Source organism: Cotesia glomerata, linkage group LG7, assembly GCF_020080835.1.
Source record: "Cotesia glomerata isolate CgM1 linkage group LG7, MPM_Cglom_v2.3, whole genome shotgun sequence".
Classification (NCBI taxonomy): Eukaryota; Metazoa; Arthropoda; class Insecta; order Hymenoptera; family Braconidae; genus Cotesia; species Cotesia glomerata.
The window spans coordinates 24,690,773-24,717,400 of record NC_058164.1 but is presented as its reverse complement, the minus strand read 5'-3'; the positions used below and the strand labels follow the sequence as shown (position 1 = coordinate 24,717,400).

The 26,628-nt window shown below is 28.0% G+C and overlaps 2 protein-coding genes across 3 annotated transcripts in view; one reads left to right on the top strand and one right to left on the bottom strand.

The window, feature by feature from the left end:
- Positions 1-23,259, top strand: part of LOC123269484 (bone morphogenetic protein receptor type-1B) — a 28,333-nt gene extending 5,074 nt beyond the window's left edge. The window contains exons 2-4 of one of the 2 annotated variants that reach the window (XM_044735215.1): positions 15,914-16,916; positions 18,646-18,961; positions 21,668-23,259. In XM_044735215.1, the coding sequence (XP_044591150.1) occupies positions 15,914-16,916; positions 18,646-18,961; positions 21,668-21,796 (1,448 nt within the window). In that variant the 3' untranslated portion in view covers positions 21,797-23,259. Of the gene's footprint in view, positions 1-15,913; positions 16,917-18,627; positions 18,962-21,667 lie in introns of both variants that reach the window. The other variant, XM_044735214.1, reaches the window with a different exon arrangement.
- Positions 23,260-24,924: 1,665 nt separating this feature from the next.
- Positions 24,925-26,013, bottom strand: LOC123269839 (serine/threonine-protein kinase PRP4 homolog). Its single transcript, XM_044735709.1, has 2 exons — positions 25,996-26,013; positions 24,925-25,964 (listed from the first exon to the last, which is right to left on the bottom strand). The coding sequence occupies exon 2, from the start codon at positions 25,943-25,945 to the stop codon at positions 25,007-25,009; it is 939 nt and encodes a 312-aa protein (XP_044591644.1). The 5' UTR covers positions 25,946-25,964; positions 25,996-26,013; the 3' UTR covers positions 24,925-25,006.
- Positions 26,014-26,628: the final 615 nt, after the last annotated feature.

Here is a 26,628-nt window from a genome sequence, read left to right as displayed (position 1 = left end):
GCGATTTAGTAATTACTTTAATACTATTTTACATTAACTTTTTCTGTCACTTTTTTTTCAAACCCGTTTTTCTCGAAACGAGTTTTTTCAAAACTGTGTGCAGTCTAGCTCAAAGAGTTTTAAACCAATCATCTTGCGATATGGCTTATAATTTTCTTTATACAATTATCTTGAATATGAACCTCAATCGAAAGCGATATTTTGATTTAAACTATTTTTTTTTTAATAAACAATGTATGAAAAGTGATAAAAAATCTCGGCTTAATTTCACAACCCTCTAAAAAATGCAAATTTTTAGTTTTTTTTTGTGGAATTGAGGTTCACATGGAAGATACACATATAAATGAAGTAATTTTTCTATGCCATTGATTTCAAATAAAAATTGTGTCTTCCATACTGCACACAGACTGCTAAGTCGGATGACAACCTACGATGTGTATCAGCTGATATCTCCGCTATTTGTTAACTTATATTGTTGTTTAATACGAAAAAATACTCATAAATATATTTATAAAATAAAGTGATAGTTTCAATAAATAATATTAATTTCTTACACCTTAAAAAAATTAATGAAAATCAGCATGAAAACGGCCTTCTACACGTATTTCCCCCCTTAAAAGTTTATAAAATCTCAAACTCTTCAGAGCCAATTTCTTCTCTTGAATAGTAAAAAAAACATCAATAGAATAAAAGTAATACCCTAAAAAAATGTTGGATCAGCCTTCGGAACTCCAGGATATTTTTTTGAGCCGAGTAAATCATGTATACATTTAATCTAAAAGTCTTAAGACCGAAAACCTACCAGGTGTTTTTATATTTTACCTGACCTATTGTTCGACCTGAAGCTTTGTCTGACCTTTTCTTCTCTTTACTATTGAGAATACTATTGAGTCGAGCAATGGTTTAAATCCCGTGAATTTATTACCATTATGTACGATTAAAGTTTCATTATTTCACCGAAATTCACGTTATAAATTTACGGGTATTCTTATAGGATTTCATGCTTTATTATTAACGTACAAGTATGACTAATTGTACACATATATAGTTCACAAAATGTCGCTAAATTCTGAGTAAATATACGGTCACTAAAATTTAAAGTACTAAAAAAACAGTCTAGATGTGAACTTTGCGTTTTAATTCTTAGAACTAACGGCTAGACGCTTTAAGGACGTTTCTGGGTAAATCTTTTTATTTGTATTCTTCGAATTTTTTAGTGTGAACTTTATGATGAAAGAAACAAAATTTATTTTATTATATTTTGCTTTGTTATGGATTTTAGAAATTTAGATGAAATTTTTTACAACTTTATTTACACTGATAAAATTGAGAAATAAATTTTTAAACCAAGAAAATTATTTTTAAGAGTTAAATTGTTTTTAATCAAGACGAAAAATTTTTTATCCAAATTTTAGTAAAATTTTTTCCCAAAAATCATTTTTAAAAAAATTGTATTTTTATTTTGTTTTTAATTTCTACTTATCAATTTTTTTTCCATGATTTAATTGTTATAAAAATTATTGAAATTTAATGAAAATTAAGTTAGCCGACATCTAAAAATTTTTTAATGAAAAAATTAATCACAAAAAAATATATACAAAAATTTTATTTGTAAAAGACTTCAAGCGCAATTTTTAAAAAATATTTTTTTTTAGTAATTTAATAAATAAAAATAAATCAAATGTCGGCTAACTATAGAATTATAAAAAATCCCTGATTAAGAAATCTAATTTGAAATGATTTAAACACTAGATAAATAGGGTAAAAGTACCGATTTTAACCATCTTAGGACCATTTTTGGCCCCTTGATATTTTAGTGAATTTGTAAAAAATTTATTCAATTAAATTTGTTACAAAATTTATGAATTAGTACATTTATACGAATTGAATTCATAAAGTCTTGCGGTTATAGAAATATTTATACAATAATTTATAAATAAAGTAGCCAAAAAAGGCACACTACAAAAGGTACTATTTTTACCCTATCCAATTACATGAAGGTACACGAAAAAAAGAAAACTCAAAAAATTACATAATAAATAGTAATAACGGTCTTGTCGTATTTAAAGCTATAAAAATTACAGTTCAAAATAATATTTTTCTAATCTCACATTTTGAATGTTAATTTTCAGAGCTTTCAATGTAAATATTACATTATACAATCCAATTCTTACAAAATCTGTAATAATTACAATCTGAAACTGTAATTTTTCCAGTTTTTATCGTGGAGCGCCACGTTACATTAATATAATCTAATTTTTTGAGTTTTCTTTTTTTCGTACGATCATTTCAAATCATCTCTCTGAATCAGGGATATCTGCTAAATTAATTTTCATTAAAATTCTTCAAAATTATTTGCTTGATTCATTAATTTTTTTATCCTGTGTAATGTAAACTTCACAAAATTTTCATACTAATTCTTGGCAATTTTCACTAATATATATATAAATTTTTTAAAATTCTTTGAAATTTAAGCTAATTTCACAATTAATAATAATCATAAAATTTAATTACCTTCAAGATAATGTAAAATCTATGAAATTTCATAAAACTTGACTAATCTCAAAAATTTCTTTTAATATCATCAAAATTTCATTATTTTCCTTTCATTTTTTCATTTTTTATGGATTACAATCTAAAAAATCTCTTCCACAATCTAAAATTTCATTTCAATCTAAATTTTGTTAAATCTGGTGCTACGTCACGCAATCCAGCACAAATGTTATAAAAAATGCAATTAAATTTACTGAAAATTAAAAAATTAAATAAACAACCCGGCCACTGAGAATAAAAAGATTTTCCGGGGTATTTAAATCCCCAGGTATAATCCAGACAGTATCCACTAGAGACTAGACGTCTCAGCAAAGACAATAGCGTAAAGTGCCATTAAGCCATTAGTCTCTGAAGCATAAAGCATAAAGTACGTACTTGAAGCCAGAGTTGGAGTCGAAAGGTTGGGCCTTAATGATCGAGCAAATATTTGGTCTAGATCTACTTGTGCAATTGAATTTTCCTACGTCATCTATCAAGCATAAGTTGATAATCTGAATGTAATGATGGCATGTCGAAGAAGACTATGCCGTGCAATTCCGTATTGAGTTTTAGCTTAGCGGCAAGAAGAATTAACAATAAAGTGAATAAAGAAGCCTTACCTTGGAAAAGCTGAAAAATAGCATGAGAAAGTTATGCGGCGCCAGTGAAAAATAATGGAGGTCCGTTTCTTCCATCGATTGCGATGCGCTACATGTTGTAGTATGCTATCCTATGAAATGTAGCGCAAAAAGGGATCAAGGAACAAAAAGCTATCATCTGAACAAATACAAATGGATAAATGGATAAAAAGATAACGCTGGAGTATCATCTTAGCGGTCACACAGCGTACGTGACTGCAGTATAAAGATGCGTGGCTGTCTTACAGTTTCTTGTTTCTTATAAAGACCACCGAGAAAAGTTACAGTCTAAAGGAAGACTAAGACCAAGACTAAGACCAGTTCGTACGTTATGGAAGTCTAGTTTTATACTTTTACATATTATTTTTAACGCACATATGTACTCTACGTATCGTATAGTACGTTTCTACATATGTATAAGATGTTAACATATGTGTATGCTATGTACCGACTACCAGCAAGATTAAAGATAGTGGCTTGCATTCATGAGGCTTCATCTTCAGCCATTTATGCTAAGGCCCAATCGGTAATCTGATCATGAAGCCGGATTATTTGGGAGGATTTTGAATTTAACCAGCTCTTATATTAGAGGATTTTATTTTTAAATTACCTGGACTGGCTTATCTAGCCATCGGGTACCACGGAATCTTAATATTTTGTTAGGAGTTATATTTACATTATATTATAGCTTTTTTATCCGAGTCAAGTACAGTTTTTTTTTTTCATAAATTATTATGAATTTGCACTGATAGGATTTAATTCTATTTAATAAGATTTAGTAACAAACCTTTAATCACCAAATATTTAGTAATAGTTACTAAATCATTTATTAAAGCTTATTTATTTCCACTAAATAAATATTTGGTAGTATTTAACAAATGATTTATTGCTACGCAATAAATCGTTTATAGGTGTTGAAGAAATTCATTTTTTAGCGTATAACATAATTTTTTTACTAAAATAATTAAGAAGATCCACGCGAAGTAAAATTTTTAAAACTTCCTGAAAATTTGTAAATTCAATCCACGTAATAATTAATAAAAAAATTAAAAGTAGGTTTCCGGGATATTTATCTTTTAATTTAAAGTTTGAAATTCCCACCAATATTTAAGATTTTTGAAAATCCCGTGGGTTGATATCTTTAATGGCGGCTTCGGTACTAACAGCTGATTGCTCTCTCTCCAGTTTTAAGAATTTTTCGTCGATTATAATTAATTGGTACGGATTTAAGCGATAATATTTTGCAGTTTTATAGATTTAAGCAGTATTAAGGAGATCCACGTGAATTAGGCAATTTTTAAAACTTCTTGAAAATTTGTAAATTCAATCTAAATAATTAATAAAAAAATTAAAAAACCAGTAGGTTTCCGAGATTTAATCAAATAATTAGGTTTGAATATTGTAATTTTTACACGAATGGAGATTCCACCAGCCGGTATTTGGTTAAGAATTTAATGCAATTAACGATTTTAAAAAAATTTTATTGAAAAAATAATAAGCTTTCGATTAAAACAATAAAAAAGTAGATTTTCGAACGTATCACGGAGATATTTTAGATTTTTTATGAAAAATCACTCGGAACTTGCGTTGTTTAAAGTCTTGTATTTGACTTGGCAACACCGCTTGCGCAGTTACTCATGCACATAAGTAACCGCGGTTTTTTAAATGCTAGAAGATCATAGTCATTTTAGTTAGACAGTAAACGTAAATAAATTTGAAGATAAGGGATCTCTTTTTGTGTTGTCAAGTGTATACCGGTAATTCAGAGTGCTATATTTTTTATTAGTCAATTAAATGTTAATAATTATTTAATGAGTAAATTTATCGGAAATTTCCTAAAAAATGTTATTAATTAATTTAAAAATTAATTCTAAGATAACAAAAGTATTTCTACGTATTATTTTTTATAGACATCCTTTACACTAGTAGGGTACTTGGATCTCCTTAATTTAACCGAATTATGATCAAAATTTTGTATAAAACGATGCATCTATAATAATTTTCCAACCAAATCTTAAAACTCGATTAAACTCAAAAAAAGCGAAAGTAAATGAATATAATTTCCCGCTTAATAATTTACAAAACATGTATTTATATCTCAATCTTGGAGTATGTTTCATTACAGGTTTAACTAAAACTCTTTCTGTCCTGAGATAAGAACAGGTGTTTGAGTTGGTTACCTCGTATAATATAATATCGCATCTGAAGGGGAGAACAGAAACAAGATCGCCAACGCGCACGCGTATTCAGCGAACTTTGCTACATATATTGAATCCCACAATCCCAGTATCCCAGTGTATAGCAAAAAGTAATGTATAATATACAGTAATAACAATAACAGCATTAAAGCGTACTTGTTTCGAAAGGTTGTTCATTTCTGAGAAATCCAATAGAGGGTTGATACTAGAGTCCCGGGTATAGACTCCCCCATATGCGTCCATCGATTAGTTTCACTTTATGGCATGACTCTAGAAACAAAATGCAGGCCAAATTCGCAAACTAGCCTTCTTTGCTCAGTTCACAGCTCTACATACTACTCATTTACACATGAGTTTATATATAAACTTGTTATGTATTTTTATGTTCACTCGATTTTATTTTGACACTCTTATAATCAATACGCCAAAAATTGATTGAACATTTAATAAATTAATAGCAAGATAAGAGTATCAATTATTGACATTTTTCTTCATTACTGAAGAGTCTTCCAAAATTTCAAATAATATTTTGCTTTATTAAATAAATTGCACTGTACTTTCTTAAATATTGACATTTTTAAAGATATAAGCTCATCCCGATGTTACATTCATCAAGAGCTTTCATTTGAGTACCCACATGTATTTTTATATATTTTTTATATATATGAATATATGAAATATATAATATATATAAATATATGAAAAAATAATGTGGGTACTCGAATAAAAAGTTTCGATGAGTTTAATGTCGAAATGAGCTTATATCTTGAAAAATGTCAATAGTTCACCAGATATTTGCTAAATTGTGCTGTACTTTTTTAAATATTGACGTTTGTAAAAATATAAGCTCATCTTGATGTTAAACTCATCAAGAGCTTTCATTTGAGTACCCACGCGCATTTTTGATATATTTTTTATATATACATATATATAATATATATATAAATAATATATGAATATATGAAAAATTGATATGGATACTCAAATGAAAAGTCTCAATGAGAGTAACATTGAGGTGAGCTTATATCTTTAAAAATGTCAATAGTTTACAAGATATTTATTAAAATGCCCTATACTTTCTTTAATATTGACGTTTTTAAATTTATAAGCCCATCCCGATGATACACTCATCAAGAGCTTTTACTTGACTACCCACATGGATTTTTGATATATTTTTCATATATATATATATATATAAAATATATATATATATATATATATATATATATATATATATATATATATATATATATATATATAAAATATATGAAAAATTGATGTGGGTACTCAAATTAAAGGTTTCGATAAGTGTAACATCGGGGTGAGCTTATATCTTAAAAAATGTCAATAGTTCACAAGATATTTATTAAAATGTTCTGTACTTTCTTAATTATTGACATTTTTAAGATATAAGCTCATCCCGATGTCATACTTATCAAGAGCTTCCATTTGAGTACCCACATGGCATTTTTTATATATTTTATATATGGTATTTGTGAAATATGTAAATATATAAAATATATGAAAAATTGATGTGGGTACTCAAATGAAAGGTTTCGATGAGTGTAACATCGGGATGAGCTTATATCTTAAAAAATGTTAATAGTTCTCAAGATACAAGGTCATTTCTTAATTATTTACATTTTTTAGGATATAAACTCATATCAATATTACACTCATCGAGACCTTTTATTTGAGTATCCACATGACATTTTTTATATATTTTACATATATGGTATTTGTGAAATATATATAATATATATCAGTATATATAAATATATGAAAAATTGATGTGGGTACTCAAATTAAAGGTCTCGATAAGTGTAACATTAGGATGAGCTTATATCTTAAAAAATGTCAATATTTCACAAGATACAAGGTAATTTCTTAAATATGTACGTAGAGATAGAGCATTTTTAAATGCATTTGAACAACTTTAGACTCTAAAGAATGCAATTTATCTAATTAATATCATAAAAAACAAGTTTAAAAACTTGGAACCTTTAGACTACGGGTAACGATGGAAGGAGTTGAGGCCTTGACTTGAATTTAATGATCAAGCGATCGTTGAATTCTTATACCCAAGATCACGCAATGAGAAATTGTAATATAAAATAAAGAAAGAGATTGAGTGTGAGTATGCCAGTACCAGCATCTTATCCACACAATATAACACATAGAATCAACACCCAGTCCTCAAACGAAATGCTCAACAGATGTCTGCTGACCCTACTTGATGCAACGGAAGTAAGGGCCTCGACCCTACGAATATGGAGATATGCTAAACTGGGAAGCGAGATCTTGGATGGAAAATCCCACGTATAGTAGTGAGTCAGTTCAGTGGTTTAGTTTCCTATTTCATTGATGGTTGCTCTAATATTCACTACTCAGCATTGCTATGTAGTTGTGTTTAGAATAATCGGATGACGTGAGTGTTTTGATTTAGATAGCTCCGATGACGAATTAGATGGAAATGGAATGTTAGCTCTGCTGTAGATTAATGTAATAGTGTTTAGTAAGGTAGAAGAATTTAACGAATTGTAACTGAACAGAAAGGTTGATAACAACCAATAAGTTTCGTAATTTAGTTGATAACAAAGCAAACATTAACCCGCTATCTTTAATCGAATCGATCATTGACACAATTTAAAACCAGGAAAAAGAGTTATCTACTACAGAAGGTATTATACACCAGAAACAAGTATTTGCCAATTAGTTATCTAACAATGTTAAGAAAAATAAGTCTAAAGTTATCATTATCAAATGTTAGATAGCGAAAATAATTCCACGTATACGTCTTGCAACGCAACGATAATAGCTTTTTAAAAGTTCCGCGCTTTTTCTTTTGCTCCAGTGTCCTCAATGCCCATTTTGTTTTTGTGATCTCGTATCGTATATGCTGCTTTTGTTTTGTTTTGTTTTATGTTAAAATACACTCTCGGGAATTGTTGCTGGCGCCTGTGAATAGAGACTCAACTGATAGACGGCTCCAGGTCACTACAACACACAGATACCAAAACTCAACACACACACTAAACGGAATAAGAATAAGAACAGATACTTATAAGATCTCCGTTATATCTTACGCGGTATGCTAATGTCCCTTTTTTGCTCCTTTTTTATTTACTCCCTTGTTCGCTTTCCAGCTAAAGACATTCCGAGTACATTCTCTTGCATGCTTCACTGAGTCTCAAACTTTAATTATTTTATTTTCTGACACTCTTTTTGTCTGTGAAAATATTTTTCAGATTTAGAACTTGTATTTATCCTCAAGGACGAAAGATACGAAAAAAATACGCAGAAAATTTAATTTCCTACAAAAAAGTATAGTATTTTCGATATTTTCCATAAAAAAGCCAAAAAATACAAAGTTTAGTTGAAAAAAAACCCAGTAGGGTTTTTTTGGTTAGGTTCAAAACTTTTGAGACACTATATCTTTTGAACAACATCATCAATCTTTAAAATTTTTTTCATTTGTGGTTCTTTGTTGTTAATACAAGGTCCTTACAAAAAATCGCGATCTAAATCTTTTAATTTCTATTGTTTTTCCCAAAAAAATAATTAAAACCGACAAAAATAACTCGGAAAAGGCGATGTCTGACATCTAGTGTTAGTTTTAGAAACTTTTCGCGGGAAATTCAAATTCTAAAGATCTAAAATAGAAACTGATGAATTATTTTGGAAATTTGTTGGCTTTCAGCCAACAAATATCCAGTTTTAACAATCTAAGGAGATCCACGCGAAGTAAAATTTTTAAAACTTTCTGAAAATTTTTAAATTCAATCTACGTAATAATTGATAAAAAAATGAAAAACAATAGGTTTCCGGGATATTTAATCAAGTAATTAGGTTTGAATATTGTAATTTTTATATGAATAGAGATTCCACCAGCCGGTATTTGGTTAAGAATTTAATGCAATTAACGATTTAAAAAAAATTTTATTTTCATTGAATTTGATTGAAAAAATAATAAGCTTTCGATTAAAACAATAAAAAAGTAGCTTTCCGAATGTATTGCGGAGATATTTTAGATTTTTCATGAAAAATCACTCGGAACTTGCGTTCTTTAAAGTCTTGTATTTGACTTGGCAACACCGCTTGCGCAGTTACTCAAAGCATAAGTAACCGCGGTTTTTTAAATGCTAGAAGATCTTAGTCATTTTAGTTACACAGTAAACATAAATAAATTAGAAGGTTAGGGAACTCTTTTTGTGTTGTCAAGTGTATACCGGTAATTCAGAGCGCTATATTTTTTATTAGTCAATTAAATGTTAATAATTAATAAATGAGTAAATTTATCGGAAATTTCCTCAACAAATGTTATTAATTAATTTAAAAATTTACAAGATAGCAGAAGTATTTTTACGTATTATTTTTTTATAGACATTCTTTACACTAGGATCTCCTTAAAGTTTGAAATTCCCGCCAATATTCATTTTTGAAAATCCCGCGGGTTGATACCTTCAATGGCGGCTTCAGTTCCAACAGCTGATTTTTCTCAGCAGTTTTAAGAATTTTCTCTCGATTATAATTAACTGGTACGAATTTAAACAATGATATTTTGCAGTTTTATAGAATTAAGTAGTATTAATTCAATAAAAAAAAAAATTTCGAAAAAATCACTAGGAGACCTTATATCTTTGGAAAACATCATCAATCTTTAAAATTCTTTTTGTTTAGGGTTCTTTGTTGTTAATATAAAGTCCCTATAAAAAATCGCAAACTAAATATTTAAATTTCTGTTGTTCCCTAAAAATTCCTTAAAACCGGTAAGAAAACTCGAAAAAGGCGAGTTTTGCCTTCTGGCGTTAGTTTTTGAAACTTTTCGCGGGAAATTTAAATTCTAAATTTATTATTTCGCAATTTTCGCTGAAATTCAGCTAATAAATCTCCAGTTTTATCAATTTAACATACATAAGTACTAAAATATGCATTTAAAAAAAAAAAAAAAAGAAAAAATAAAGTCGATACTTGTAAGCGATAAGTAAAACTTAATTAAAATACTCACCCAAACTGATAAGCTGGTGTAGCGACAAGTAACAAGTAATATAATTTCTCACGGTGATTGATCTCTTAAAATCACCGCACGTGCAGGAAGTGCCACCCCCACACCACGCTGAAAGCTGAAGCGTGAACGACATCCAGACTGAAAATAAATAAAATAAAAAATAAGAGACGAGGGGATTGAGAGGAGAGTTAAATAAAATGTGTGTTGGTGTTTGCGTGTAATGGAGAAGAGGTACATACATAACCTAACATACAGCTCCAGAGTGTCCCGAGTTTCCTGAACCCGGCGCACCCTTTCCTTCTTTTTTCCCGACTGTGGGCTGAGATGCTCGTCCGCCCACACGACATATCTCGCCGGGCACCAGCTCCGTATCACAGCTTTCGATATATGTTTATAAATATATACGTAGCATGTCGCGGTTATAGTTTTAGTTATATATTATATATATATATATATATATATATATATATATATATATATATATATATTACAACTATAGCGGTTCATCCAGACCGCAATTATCTCGATCTCGCGGATCGTTTATTTCTTCTCAATGTCTATTCTACTAAAATCCTTCCTCACCTTCTATTCACTGGCTCTATCTCTTTTTACGTCTGATCTGATGACGAGAAGAGAACATTAGTGTCACTTTTAATTTGTTCCATCATATTTTTTGCTTCAACCTCTTTCAGTTTATTTCTCACCTCGTGATTTTAAGACATTAAAATAAACTAGCAACCTTGCAGTTACTATGTGACTGCCATTACTTATGTACCATAAAAAAATAAAATTCTGATTTATTAAATAATGATTTTTGTTAAATTGACCTGTAGTCTCTTTTCAAAGATATTAGCTCATCCCGATGATAAATTTATCAAGAGCTTTCATTTAAGTACACACATGCATCTTTGATATATTTTTCATATATACATATATATATATACATAAATATATAAAATATATGAAAAATTGATGTGGGTACTGAAATGAAAGCTCTCGATGAGTGTAATGTCGGGATGAGTTTATATCTTTAAAAATGTCAATAGTTCACAAGATATTTGTTAAAATGTTCTGTACTTTCTTAATTATTCACGTTTTTAAAGATATAAGCTCATCCCGATGTTACACTCACTCAGAGCTTCTATTTAAGTACCCACATGCATTTTTGATATATTTTTCATATATACGTATATATAATATATATAAATATACAAAATATATGAAAAATTGATGTGGGTACTCAAATGAAAGGTCTCGATGAGTGTAACATCAGGATGAGCTTATATTTTTAAAAATATCAATGGTTCACAAGATATTTGTTAAAATGCCCTGTACTTTCTTAAATATTGCCGTTTTAAAAGATATAAGCTCATCCCGATTTTACACTCATCAAGAGCTTTTATTTGAATACCCACATGCATTTTTGATATATTTTTCATATATACATATATATAATATATATAAATATATATATATATATATATACATATATATAATATATATAAATATACAAAATATATGAAAAATTGATGTGGGTACTCAAATGAAAGGTCTCGATGAGTGTAACATCAGGATGAGCTTATATCTTTAAAAATGTTAATATTTCATGAGATACTAGGTCATTTCTTAATTATGTATCTTGAGATAGAGTATTTTCAAACGCAGACTAAATACTTACTATAATAAATTGACTATTGATGAGATTGATTTGAAACCTTGAAAAGGTACAAATTCAAGCCAAGACCTTTGCAATGACAAAAATTTTTCTTATTACCTTAATAATATAGATAATTATAAATTTTGCAATAAAAAATGATTGAAGAAAACAATTAGCCGGTTACTCCAAAAATAAACCTAGCAGTTAGTTAAAATTTGTCCAGTTGCATTCTTGGTCTGTCTGATGATCTCCCAACTAAACTAAACATAAATGCACTCCAGATTCCGCTGTTCCACATTTAGCCTTCTTGCCCCTTCTACATACCCACCTAGACGACTCAACGTCTTAGCAATTGTAATTTTGTAATTGCCTGTTACTAATAGCCTGGTCTCAACAAAATCACCATCTCATAATTCTTAAATAAAAATAATATTCATTTCCTGCTAGGATTTAAATCTTTAAACGTTTATCGTTACGGTGAAAGTACCTTTGCATTTAATTGCGATACGAAAAATACCGTAAAAGGTCTGATGCTCCGTTCCTCCTACATCCGCGCCCCAGGCAAGGCCGCTACTTTTTTTTTTCTTTCTCAATCAACTACTTCCACCATCCTCCGTTTTGCTTCAGTCTCCAATCAACTGCCCACGTGGTCACACTTTTAAATTATCACTAAAATTTATCTTACATATTTTATCTTCTTGATGTTATCCATTGCTCAACACAATAATTCACAAATTAAAACTTGTTACTTCCATCCAAACATGGAAACTCACACTAATTACACCATCAATACCATAAAAATGGATTAATTTCTTTAAAAACAACTTGTTACACTTAAAACAACTTAAATTCTCATAAAAAAAATTTTCACTAAAAAAAGTTTCTTTTACCTTTGTTCGATATTTATATCCTCGATATCTCTCGCAATTTTTTACTAAATCATTAAATTCTTTTTGTAATTCATTTTTGGGACAAAATTTAAGGTCCCTGTAAAAAATCAGTATTATATTGCTGATAGTTTACTCACAATAACGAAAAAACGTCTAAATACGGGAGGTATCACCGGCCGCCATATTGAAACACTATAAACTATTCTTTTCCTACTGCACAAGCCATCAAGCTTCGCTTGGCGGCAAAGTAATTCAAATTTAAGGAGATTCACGCGAAGTAAAATTTTTAAAACTTTCTGTAAATTTGTAAATTCAATCTAAATAATTAATAAAAAAATTAAAAAACCAGTAGGTTTCCGGGATTTAATCAAATAATTAGGTTTGAATATTGTAATTTTTACATGAATGGAGATTCCACCAGACGGTATTTGGTTAAGAATTTAATGCAATTAACGATTTTAAAAAAAATTTTATTTTCATTGAATTTGATTGAAAAAATAATAAGCTTTCGATTAAAACAATAAAAAAGTAGCTTTCCGAGCGTATTACGGAGATATTTTAGATTTTTTATGAAAAATCACTCGGAACTTGCGTTCTTTAAAGTCTTGTATTTGCCTTGGCAACACCGCTTGCGCAGTTACTCAAAGCATAAGTAACCGCGGTTTTTTAAATAAATTAGAAGGTTAGGGAACTCTTTTTGTGTTGTCAAGTGTATACCGGTAATTCAGAGTGCTATATTTTTTATTAGTCAATTAAATGTTAATAATTATTTAATGAGTAAATTTTTCGGAAATTTCCTCAAAAATGTTAAAAATTAATTCTAAGATATAATAACAAAAGTAAGGTAAAAGCCCCAATAGATGATCACGTACCAGTATATGATCACTCCATGTATTTGTATATCTATATTCACAAATATAGGTATACAAATACACGGAGTGATCATATACTGGTACATGATCATATATTGGGACTTTTACCTTATACGTATTATTTTTTTATAGACATTCTTTAGACTAAGGTACTTGGATATCATTGAAACTACTTAAATTCTCATATTTTCACTAATAAAAACGGTTACCTTTATTTATATTCTCCATATCTCTGGCAATTTTCTACTAATCCATTAAATTTTTTTTGCAATGCATTTTTGGGACCAAATTCAAGGTCCTTGTAAAAAATGAGCATTATATTGCTGATAGTTTAATTACAATAGCGAAAAAACGTCTAAATACGGGAGCTGGCACCGTCCGCCATATTGAAATACTTTGAACTCTCCTTTCTGTAGTGCGCAAGTCGCCAAGCATCGCTTGGCGGCAAAGTAATTCAAATTTAAACAATTTTAAAATACTTAAAACTACTTAAATTCTCATATTTTAACCAAAAAAGTTTTTCTTACCTCCAAAATTCTTTTGCTCCGATATTTATATTCTCGATATCTCTCGCAATTTTCCACTAATCCATTAAATTCTTTTTATAATTCATTTTTGGGACCACATTCAAAGTCCCTGCAAAAAATCATCATTATATCGCTGATAGTTTAGTCACAATAGCAAAAAAGCGTCTAAATACGGGAGCTGGTACCGTCCACCATATTGAAACATTTTGAACTCTCCCGTCCGAGTGCGCAATTCGCTAAGCGCAGCTTGGCGGCAAAGTAATTCAAATTTAAATAATTTTTTAACTAAACTAGTTTATGATATAAAAAAGATATTATTTTAGAGAAATTATTAATATTAATTAATTTTGATGAATTTTACTGAATTTTAATTAATTTACAAGCATGTATGGAATGGCGACGCGACAAAATAACCGCGACATTATATCCGTGACTATGTCGCTGACTTGTCTATACGACAAATTCAACTACAAATTAATTATTTGTTATTTACCGTAAGATGGACGATGGCGTTTACTCAGCTAGGTCTTAATAGGTGACTGAATAATAGTTACAGACAGTGTCTCGGATAGCTTAACTGGTAGAGCCTTTGACGCGTAACCGAACGATCTGGGTTCGAGTCCCGGTCCGGGCTGTCTGAATTATATTTTTTTCAGTTACCAAAAAATTCTTACTAAGTAAAAAAAGGTCCCCCCTTTCCCCTTATCCTTTATTCACCCAGTTCCCAAATTTTTCACGGACATTATGACGCTGATATAGCATCGCGGATGTAATGTCGCGGAGCCTGTATGGAATACACTTACATTCAATGCTTGTAAATGTGGACCCTAGGAACTCCGCCATCCATCTTACGGCATTAACAGGCGAGACCAGTGATTGCAGTTTCAATCGGTTTAGCGAAACGAATGGAAATTTCGAAAAAACGTTTTTAGAGATAATAGATAATTTAATAAACTATTTCACCACAAAGCGTTTTTTCCGAAAATTTCATTGGTTTCGTGAAACCAATCGAAACTGCAATTGCTCTGCTGTTGGGAGTGCGACAGAGATAGTTTCGTTGAACTCCGTCAGAGCAAAGCGAGAAAAAGATGGTCTCGGCTGTTAAATAGATATTATTTTAGAGAAATTTTTAATTTCAATAAATTTTAATTAATTTACAAGTATGTATGGAATACACTCACATTTCATGCTTGTAAAGGTGGACCCTAGGAACTCCTTCGTCCATATCGACGGTCTAGTTACCAATTTTCCTAACTTTTTATTTTTTAGAGGGTGATTTTTTAATATTATGATGTAGCAATAGTGCAGTTATAAATTATTTGAATGATTCAAACCAAAATATTATACCATTATTAGATATTAATGATATTAAATGATTTTTTAAAGTGATAATAAATTTTGAACTAATAGATTTTTCGTATAAATGGAAGATTCTCTTAAATGGAGTTAGACAATTTGCTAATCAGACGGTCGATATATTTGACTAATCACATTACGGAATAGTTAGCTAACATGATATATTTTAATCTAAATTATAAGAGTAGATTCTTGACATTGTCATAAAACCCAACTATTTTTTTTCTTTTTTCAGTATATGGAATAGATTGTTACTGCGACGGCTACTGCAGCGGAGACCAACAAAATGGAACCTGCAGACTCAGCCCAGGAAGCTTCTGCTTCAGCTCAGTCGACGAAGTGTGGGACGCGGAGCTTAAAGAATACGTTCCTGAGTATTCCTTCGGATGTCTCTCCAGAGACGATGAGAGCGCATTTTTGCAATGCAAGGGCTCGTCAATCCCCAGGTTGAAGACGAAGACAGTGATCTGTTGCAACGAAACGGACCTCTGCAACAGAGACGTCTTTCCTGAGTACATTGCGCCCTCTACCTCCGCCCCGGAGACGATGTCAGTGAACTCCAGCTTTCCGCTGATGGTAATCGCGGCGACATTGTCCGTTTGCTGCGTCGCGATTCTGATCACAGTGGTGATCTTGTACAGGAAATTCGGACGCAGAGAAAGAGACCCTTGCTTAGTATCCTCCCAGGGGACGCTCAAAGACTTGATCGAGCAAAGCTCAGGATCTGGCTCCGGACTGCCGTTGCTCGTCCAGCGGACCATTGCGAAGCAGCTCGCGCTTTCGCAGTGCGTCGGTAAAGGCAGGTTCGGAGAAGTTTGGCTCGCTAGGTGGCGCGGCGAAAAGGTTGCGGTTAAGGTGTTCTTCACCCTAGAGGAGGCTTCTTGGTTTAGAGAGACCGAGATCTACCAGACGGTCCTCATGCGCCATGACAATATTCTTGGGTTCATTGCTGCTGACATCAAAGGAACTGGAACCTGGACCCAGATGTTGCTGATCACTGATTATCACGAACGCGGATCTCTTCATGATTATCTTCAGACTACTGTTCTAGATCACTCCAGTTTGTTCACTATTTGCTTGTCCATCGCTTCTGGGATTGCTCACCTTCATACGGAGATTTTTGGCACTCGCGGAAAACCTGCGATAGCTCATCGGGATATCAAGAGCAGGAATATTTTGGTTAAGAGGAATGGAGAGTGTGTTATCGCTGACTTTGGTCTTGCTGTCAGATTCGTTAGGTAAGATGAATTTCTAATATTTTAATAATAATTATAATAATAATAATAATTGAAGCCACACGGAGAAAAGTAAACTGCAATAAATAACAGTCGATTTGTAATAAGTAATGATCAACTGCTAAACATTACCATTTCAAACAGTAAAATCGTGATTTTACTATTCACTATATAATATTTACCATTTAAACGTTACAATTTACTCTTTACATAGAAGAAAATACTATTTCAAACAGTAATATTCGCTATGTAAATTCCTAAAATGTTAAAGTATAATAATTAACAATTCAGACTTTGATATTTATCATTTCGTACCTAAAAAATGATCTTATGATATGTAAAAAGTATAAAATAAAGTTAGTAAATTTCTAATCCAAGCAACGTCAATATTTACAAAGTAAAATTGTAAATTTTAAACGCAACGCTAAAAATCAAACTCTAATTATTGACTTGCTTGGACTGGTAAAATGTATATTTTAAAAGTATAATTTTTACTGTTTCAAATGTTAAATTCTCCCAGAGTGAGACCCCCTTCTCTTTCATCTGAGTTCCCCTTCTCCTCATAATATCGACTATATATTGAAATGGCAATTTTTACTGTTTGAAACTGTAATTTTTTTAAGATGAAAGAGTCGTTATTTACTATAGTGACAGCTACTAATCACTTATTTTGGATATTAAATTATAAATTGTGGCTTTTATACTTTCTACATTAAGTTCTGTAATATTTATATTTTTACCACCCCGATGTCCGCTTTACTGTTTGAAACTATAAAAATTAACCGGATTCCGAGTGAATATTACAGTTTACTTTTTTCCGTGTAAGTATTGAATTATCGCAAAAATATGGTCCCCGATTCCTTATTGGTTGAAAAATCAAGGATTTAAATTTCTAGTATACTATAATTTGAGAAGATCCAAGTACCTTGCTTGTATAAATACCCTGCAATAAAATAATTCTATGGATAGAATTATTTTATTGAAGTGTTGCGAAATTTTTTTTTTTATTGAATTAATACTACTTAAATCTATAACCCTGCAAAATATTATCGTTTAAATCCGTACCAGTTAATTATAATCGGTGGAAAATTCTTAAAACTGGAGAGAGCGAAATCAGCTGTTAGAACTGAAGCCGCCATTAAAGATATTAAACCGCGGGATTTTCAAAACCTTTGAATATTGGCGGGAATTTGAAAATTTAAAGAGATCCAAGTATCCTATTGTAAAGAATATCTCAATAAAAATAATACGTAGAAATACTTTTGTTATCTTAAAATTAATTTTTAAATTAATTAACAACCTTAAAATTTTTTTATCTTTACTGTTTAACTAAAATGACTAAATGAACCTTTTCAATATAAACTTGCTGTTCTTCTCGATTAATCTACTGACGACTAATAAATATATTCAATTTTAATTTTAACATAACAATAATAATAATTAGGGCCCGGAATTTCGCCACCGTTCAAATGACTGTTTACATGTTTAACCTTAAATTTGAACAATTGAAAATAGGCCAACTTCCGTGCCCTAATAATAATAATAATAATAATAATAATAATAATAATAATAATAATAATAATAATAGAACAAATTCTTTAAAAATTGTTATTATTATTATTATTATTTTCTTGTTTTTCATCTATTAATATTTTAATAATAATAATACTAAATACTAATCAAATAAATTCGCTTATTATCGTAATAATAATAGCGATAAATTTATTACTAGTGAGACGGGAGAAATAGATATCGCACCGAATACTAGAGTAGGAACCCGACGATACATGGCTCCAGAAGTATTAGACGAGAGCCTTAACATAACGTCATTCGACGCATTCAAGATGGCGGACATGTACTCCGTGGGACTGGTGCTTTGGGAGGTGTGCAGAAGATGCGTCTCCGGAGGAAAAGTCACAACTGCGGAACCTTACGCGCTTCCGTACCACGACGTCGTGCCCAGTGATCCCAACTTTGAGGATATGAGGCTTGCAATTTGCGTAAAGAGGCTCAGGCCAGTTATTCCTACGCGCTGGGAACTCGATCCCGTAAGTAGTCTTTTTTAATTAATTAATAGTGACAATAATAATAATAATAATAATAATAATAATAACAATAATAATTTTGATTTTTAATTATTATTAAAAATGTTAAATTATCAATAATGATAATAACAATAATAATTATAATAATTATGATCATAATAATAATAATAGTTTTGATTTTTAATTAATATTAAAAATGTTAAATTATTAACAGTGGTAATAATAACATTAACAATAATAGTTATAATAATAATTATGATCATAATAATAATAATAATTTTGATTTTTAAATTATTATTATTGTTATTATCATTACTATTAATATAGTAATTTTGATTTTTGATTAATAATAAAAATGTTAAATTATTAATAATGATAACTAGGGCCGAGAATTTAGTTTTTAAAAGAGAGAGACAGAAGATAGGTGTAGCCAAGCGTTCTGACTGGTCTAAATTCTCGGCCCTAATGATAACAATTACAATAACAATAATAATTATAATAATTATGATCATAATAATAATAATAATAATAGTTTTGCTTTTTAATTAATATTATAAATGTTAAATTATTAATAAGGTTAATAATGACAATGACAATAATAATAATAATAATTTTGATTTGTAAATTATTATTATTATTATCATTACTATTAATATAACCTTTTTGATATTATAATATCTAAGGATCACCGATCTTAGGAATAATGTTTATTATTAATAATAATAATAATAATAATAATAATAATAATAATAATAATAATAATGATTATTAATATAGTAATTTTGATTTTTGATTAATAATAAAAATGTTAAATTATTAATAATGATAACAATGACAATAACAATAATAATTATAATAATTATGATCATAATAATAATAATAATAATAGTTTTGCTTTTTAATTAATATTATAAATGTTAAATTATTAATAAGGTTAATAATGACAATGACAATAATAATAATAATAATAATAATAATAATAATAATTTTGATTTGTAAATTATTATTATTATTATCATTACTATTAATATAACATTTTTGATATTATAATATCTAAGGATCACCGATCTTAGGAATAATGTTTATTATTAATAATAATAATAATATTTTTAATTATAATTATTATTATTATTATTATTAATATAGTAATTTTGATTTTTGATTAATAATAAAAATGTTAAATTATTAATAATGATAACAATGACAATAACAATAATAATTATAATAATTATGATCATAATAATAATAATAATAATAATAATAATAATAATAATAATAATAGTTTTGATTTTTAATTAATATTATAAATGTTAAATTATTAATAAGGTTAATAATGACAATGACAATAATAATAATAATAATAATATAACATTTTTGATATTATAATATCTAAGGATCACCGATCTTAGGAATAATGTTTATTATTATTATTAATAATAATAATAATAATAATAATTATTATTATTATTATTATAATTATAAAAATTTTGATTTTTGATTAATATTAAAAATGTTAAATTATTAATAATGACAATAATTTTAATAATTATGATAATAATAATAATAATAATAATAATAATAATAATAATAATAATAATAATAATTTTGATTTTAAATTATTATTAAAAATGTTAAATTATTAATAATGACAATAATTTTAATAATTATGATAATAATAATAATAATAATAATAATAATAATAATAATTTTGATTTTAAATTATTATTATTATTATTATTATTATTATTATTATTATTATTATTATTATAACTATTATTATCATTACTATTAATATAACATTTTTGATATTATCATATCTAAGGATCACCGATATTAGGAATAATGTTTATTATTATTATTAATAATAATAATAATAATAATGATTATTATTATTATTATTATTATTATTATTATTATAATTATAAAAATTTTGATTTTTGATTAATATTAAAAATGTTAAATTATTAATAATGACAATAATTTTAATAATTATGATAATAATAATAATAATAATAATAATAATAGTTTTGATTTTTAATTAATATTAAAAATGTTAAATTATTAATAATGATAATAATGACATTAATACTAATAATTATAATAATTATGATTATAATAATAATAATAATTTTGATTTTAAATTATTATTATTATTATTATTATTATTATTATTATAACTATTATTATCATTACTATTAATATAACATTTTTGATATTATCATATCTAAGGATCACCGATATTAGGAACAATGTTTATTATTAATAATAATAATAATAATAATAATTATTATTATTATTATTATAATAATTTTTATTTTTGATTAATATTAAAAATTTTAAATTATTAATAATGATAATAATGACAATAACAATAATAATTATAATAATTATGATCATAATAATAATGTTTTGACTTTTAATTAATAATAAAAATGTTAAATTATCAATAATGATAATAATAACATTAATACTAATAATTATGATCATAATAATGATAATAATAATTATAATACGAATAATTTTGATTTTTAAATTATTATTATTATTATCATTATTAAAATTATTATTATCATCATTGTTATTGTCATTATTATCACTATTATTAATTTAACATTTTTGATAATATTAATAATAATAATAATAATAATAATAATAATAATAATAATAATAATAAATAACCTAAAACTAACCTTGAATAATTTTTTCTAGGTTCTATTCGCTCTCAGCAAAGTGATGACAGAATGTTGGCACAGTAACCCAGCAGTGCGACTGACGGCTCTCAGGGTAAAGAAATCTCTGTCGAAGCTCCACATCGGCAACGCCATCAAGATAGTTTAGTTAACCCCTAAATCCTTATTAATTAACAAAAAATTTATCTGTAAATATTTCTTCGACTAAATTTTTTATCATATATATATATATTAATTACGTAGACATTCATATATTAATTATATATAAATAATATACTCCCGTGTAAATAATTGTCACCGTTATATAAATGTAAATAGGACCGCGAGACTGCAGCAGAAGACTGAGGTTACACTTAAAAAAAAATTTGTAACGTATGCGTGAGTGAATGTGATTTTATTTTTAAAATTGTACATACTATTGTTCCACGCGATGTATTGCAATTACTTTTTTTTAATACCTCGGTACCAGAAAAATTAATTTTTTTTTTTTTACAATGGTACCGGCAATTAACGTGCCTACTCGAGAGGTTCGATTAGTCACAATAATAATTATTAATAATGAGCATTAATTTATTTCTACAAAAATAAATTAACGCGCCTTGATTTATCGAACTTTCTCTCGACTCCGGTCATTATTGTTAACTAATTATTAATTTTTAGTTTTTCTATTATTAATTAATTTTATTATGTATAATTAATAAAATGAGTATGAGTAATTAATAAAATGCAGGATACTCACTGACTTTTATTGTAATTAACAGTTGCTGCCTAAAATGGACTTAAATTACTATAATTAATAAATAATAATTGATATTAATTATTATTTTTAAATTAACGAGCTTTTGCTCTAAAGTTCATTATTAATATAGTACAATTGTAATTTTTTTGTACAGGCGCTCTTTGCGTAGATATATTGTTATAAGCCCAGAAATTCCCGGCAGCGCCCTCTACGTTTTAATTATTTAAATTATTATCAAGGGCGATTTTAAATTGGTGATTAAAAAATAATTAAAGCGTTGGTTGGAAAATTAAAAGTAGGGATGGAATCTTGCCATCTTATAGATTTAAAAAAAAATTATAAGCAGTGGATAATTATTTTAAAATAAAAGTTATGAAGAAAATAAATCTTGAGGTGAGAGGTGGAAAAAAAATGGCGGCTTTTAATTTTTTGTACCGGCGCTCTTTAAGTAGATATATTGTTAAAAGCCCGGAAATTCCCGGCAGCGCCCCCTACGTTTTAATTATTTAAATTATTATCAAGGGCGATTTTAAATTGGTGATTAAAAAATAATTAAAGCGTTGGTTGGAAAATTAAAAGTAGGGATGGAATCTTGCCATCTCCTAGATTTTAAAAAAAATTACAAGCAGTGGATAATTATTTTAAAATAAAAGTTATGAAGAAAATAAATCTTGAAGTGAGAGTTGGAAAAAAAATGGCGGCTTGTAATTTTTTTTTTTAATAGGGGGCGTGGCAGTCTGTAGTTTTGTAATTCGGTCAAGTTGTTTTCTTACAAGTTAAGCTTGTAATGTTGTTAAATAGTTAGAGTTCTGTAATTATGATAATTAAATAAATTCATGTATAAATATAAATAAATTTGATTTCATTTTAAATTTAAATTTTTAAAAAATTTTAATCTTTAATTTTTTTTTTTATTATTTTTATTTACAGTAAATTTTTATAATTATTGTATAAACTTATTTTGTATACGATTTTTTTTACAAATTTATCAAAGATGGAAAAATATTTTCTTTATAAATTTTGTTGCTTTTAATTAGAGGAATAATTATAATTTCTTTTAAAATAGAAAAATATTAACTCGGAAAAAATTTTATAAAAAGTTAAAAAAAAAAACTTGTAAATAATTAACAGAAAATTTAATAAAATATTTCCGATGAATTTTAAATAAAAAAAAATTTACAAAATTTATTTACAATTATTCCCATTAATTAGTAATACAAAAAAGTATGATAACAATAATCGAGTCAACAAAGTTGAAATATAAAAAACAATCGCCTCTTTCTAATACTGCTCTATTGTGATGTAATGATACCAATTGCGGGTTATTTTAATTAAATTTATTTTTAAATAAAATTAACCGCAGATCATAAATATTATTCTTAAAAAATTATTGTAACAATAATCTTACAAACTAAATTATGAAATTTACAATTTTATACTGAGCTGATATTTTTTTTTTTTAATTATTAAAAATAAAAAATTACATATTTTTTAAAAAATTAATTTTTTTTTTCAATTAAATTTAATTTAAAAAATTAAATTGAAAAAAATAAAATTATCTTCAGTATTTTTCATAAATTTTAATAAAAAATATTTTTCACCTCCAAAAATAAAACAAAAATTCTTAAATATCTTCAATAAATTTTACTAAAAAATTTTAGTCTTGAAAATAAACAAAAAAAATTTTTTTTCAGCTTTAAAAATTTAAGAAAAAAAATTCTAAAGTATCTTCAATAATTTTTATTAAAAAATTTTAGTTTTGAAAATAAAAAAAAAATTTTTCAACCCTAAAAATTGAAAAAAAAAAAATTGGTTATTATTTACAAATCGCGTCAAATGTATTTTTGGCCATATTTAGGTGAAAAATTAACATTTTTTAATTTTTTTTTATTCTGTTTTTTTTTTTTTTAATTAAGATGGATTTATTGTGGTGATATCGAAAATATTAAAAAATTAATATTTCGATAGCTTTTTTTCCTTCAAAAGTTGAATATCACAATTTTTTTAAAAATTTATAAATTTTTTTGAAAATTTGTTATAATTGTAGCAATTATTTTTTTTTTAAATTGCTCATTTTTTTATGTATTAAAAAAAAAATACGAAAATTTTCAAAAAAAAAATTTCCTGAAAAAAATGAAAATAAAAATTATATTCACTTGTAAATAATTACCAAAAATTACTCAAGTATCTTTAATAAATTTTGAAGTCTCGCAAATAAAACAAAAATTTTTTTCAACCCTAAAAATAAAAAAAAAATTTTTTCAAAGTATCTAATAAATTTTACTAAAAAATGTTTATTTCAACCTCAAAAAAAAAAAAAATTTTTTTTTAAGAATCTTAAATAAATTTTGAAGTCTCGCAAATAAAAAAAATTTTTTTTTGCTTTAAAAAAAATTCTAAAATATCTTCAAAAAATTTTCCAAAATGTTTTTTTCAATCCCAAAAAAAATTTCAAGTATCTTCACTAAATTTCGAAGCCTCGCAAATAAAAAAAATTTTTTTTTTTTTCCAACTCTTAAAAAAAAAAAGTCCAAATTTTTTCAAAAAAAATTTTTTTTCAAAAAAAAAATCTCAGTATTTCTAACCTAAAAAAATGAGCACTGGCACAAACAAAAAAATCTATCTTATCCTCCTGCGTATAGATGGCGGGCTCTTATCATTCTTCCTGGGACTGACAGGCCTCTTCCTAACGACGCTCCAATTATTGTCATCCAGCTCATCAAACCTGCAGTTGGGGCAAGTATGAACAGTGTAATTGGGCAGCTTGCACTTGCGACAGAATTTTTCCCTGCAGTCGCGAAACTTGTGTCCCAATTTCCCACATCGGAAGCACTCCGGACCCAAAATGACCCTGGGGATCCTCAAAGGGCTCTTTCGCCTCGGCGAAAGGCTCCTCCTGGGCGACAGACTCCTCCTGAGTTTCCTAGCCAGTTCCCTAAAGTCCCTGTCCCTCTTCTCCCTATCTCTTTCTCTCTCCTCCCTCTCTTCCCTTTCACGAATCCGCAACTTATCCTTCTTAGCAGTCTTAGCAGAAACCTGGGCCTTAGCCTTGACCTTGAGCCGTTCCTGAGGGGAAGACCTGGACTTGCCAACCCTGGACCTTTTGCTTGACCAGGAAGACTCGGACTCTTCCCCGGACACAAGGTCACTATAAGACTTATGTTCCCTTCCGTCCAGCTTGTCTCTCTTATCTCTGGAGTTATCTCGAGGAAGTGACTCGAGGTCGCTCACTTCATCATCGGATAAAATGCTGGATAGTTTATTTAATTCCCGCTGGAGGGCGTCGGGACTCATGGAGTTAACCACCTCCGCGGCGCTAGCCGTAGCTTCTTCCTGAGGAGGAGGTTCCTCAGAAGACAACCAGGGTTCAGAATCATAAGGAAGATTCTCTCCGTCAGATTTTCTCAACCACTCGCACATTAGCTCCCATCTTATTGTCTGTTGGGCCTTAACGTGCTTATACAGTCTCTCCACTTGCTTTTTATCATCCAGGTCTGTTTTTGTTAGCTCATCTCGCCACTGTTTTAAGTTCCACGCGAACCACTCCATTGGATCCATTGCTAATTTTATACTTTTAATTAATTTTATACTTTTAATTAATTAATTAAGCTTGCTAATTTTATACTTTATTTTTAACTTTATCATATTGTTAATAATAATTTCTTTTTTTTTTTTTCACATAATTTGTTGTAATTCAAGAGTTAAAAGTTTAATTTTAAGAAAATCAAACTGTAATTCTTCACACTAAATAATTCTGCAATATTCTTTTCTACTTATTTTATGTAAATTTATTAAAAGCAATTAAATAAATATATAATTTGTTTCCTTTTGTACAATTTGCTTAAGTGAAATACAACGAAACATTTGCAACATTTAAAAATTTAGCACTTTTTTTTTTCCTGATAATTATACTATTATATTTATACTAAATGGTAAGTCCTTAAAATTATAAATAGAATTTTAGTAATTATTTATGAAAATTTTTTCAGACATTGTGACCAGGCCACACCATGCCCAGACACTAATTCACAATTACTCACAAGCAAACAGCAAACTTCACAATACCAAGGGGTTGATAACCCAGCGTTGATATTACTTAATATAACTTAATATATCAGGAGAGTTAATTTCCATCCCCGGAAAAATTAATACTACAATCTTCAAGCTTCAAGTCGCAGGTATGTAGTTTTATTTTTTTGTCTCTCTTTCGCAGCCTCCTTGCTTGCCTTCAGCACCAAACA

Coding starts and splice junctions, on each gene's coding strand:
- LOC123269839 (XM_044735709.1), bottom strand. CDS start 25,945: ATGGATCCAATGGAGTGGTTCGCGTGGAACTTAAAACAGTGGCGAGAT.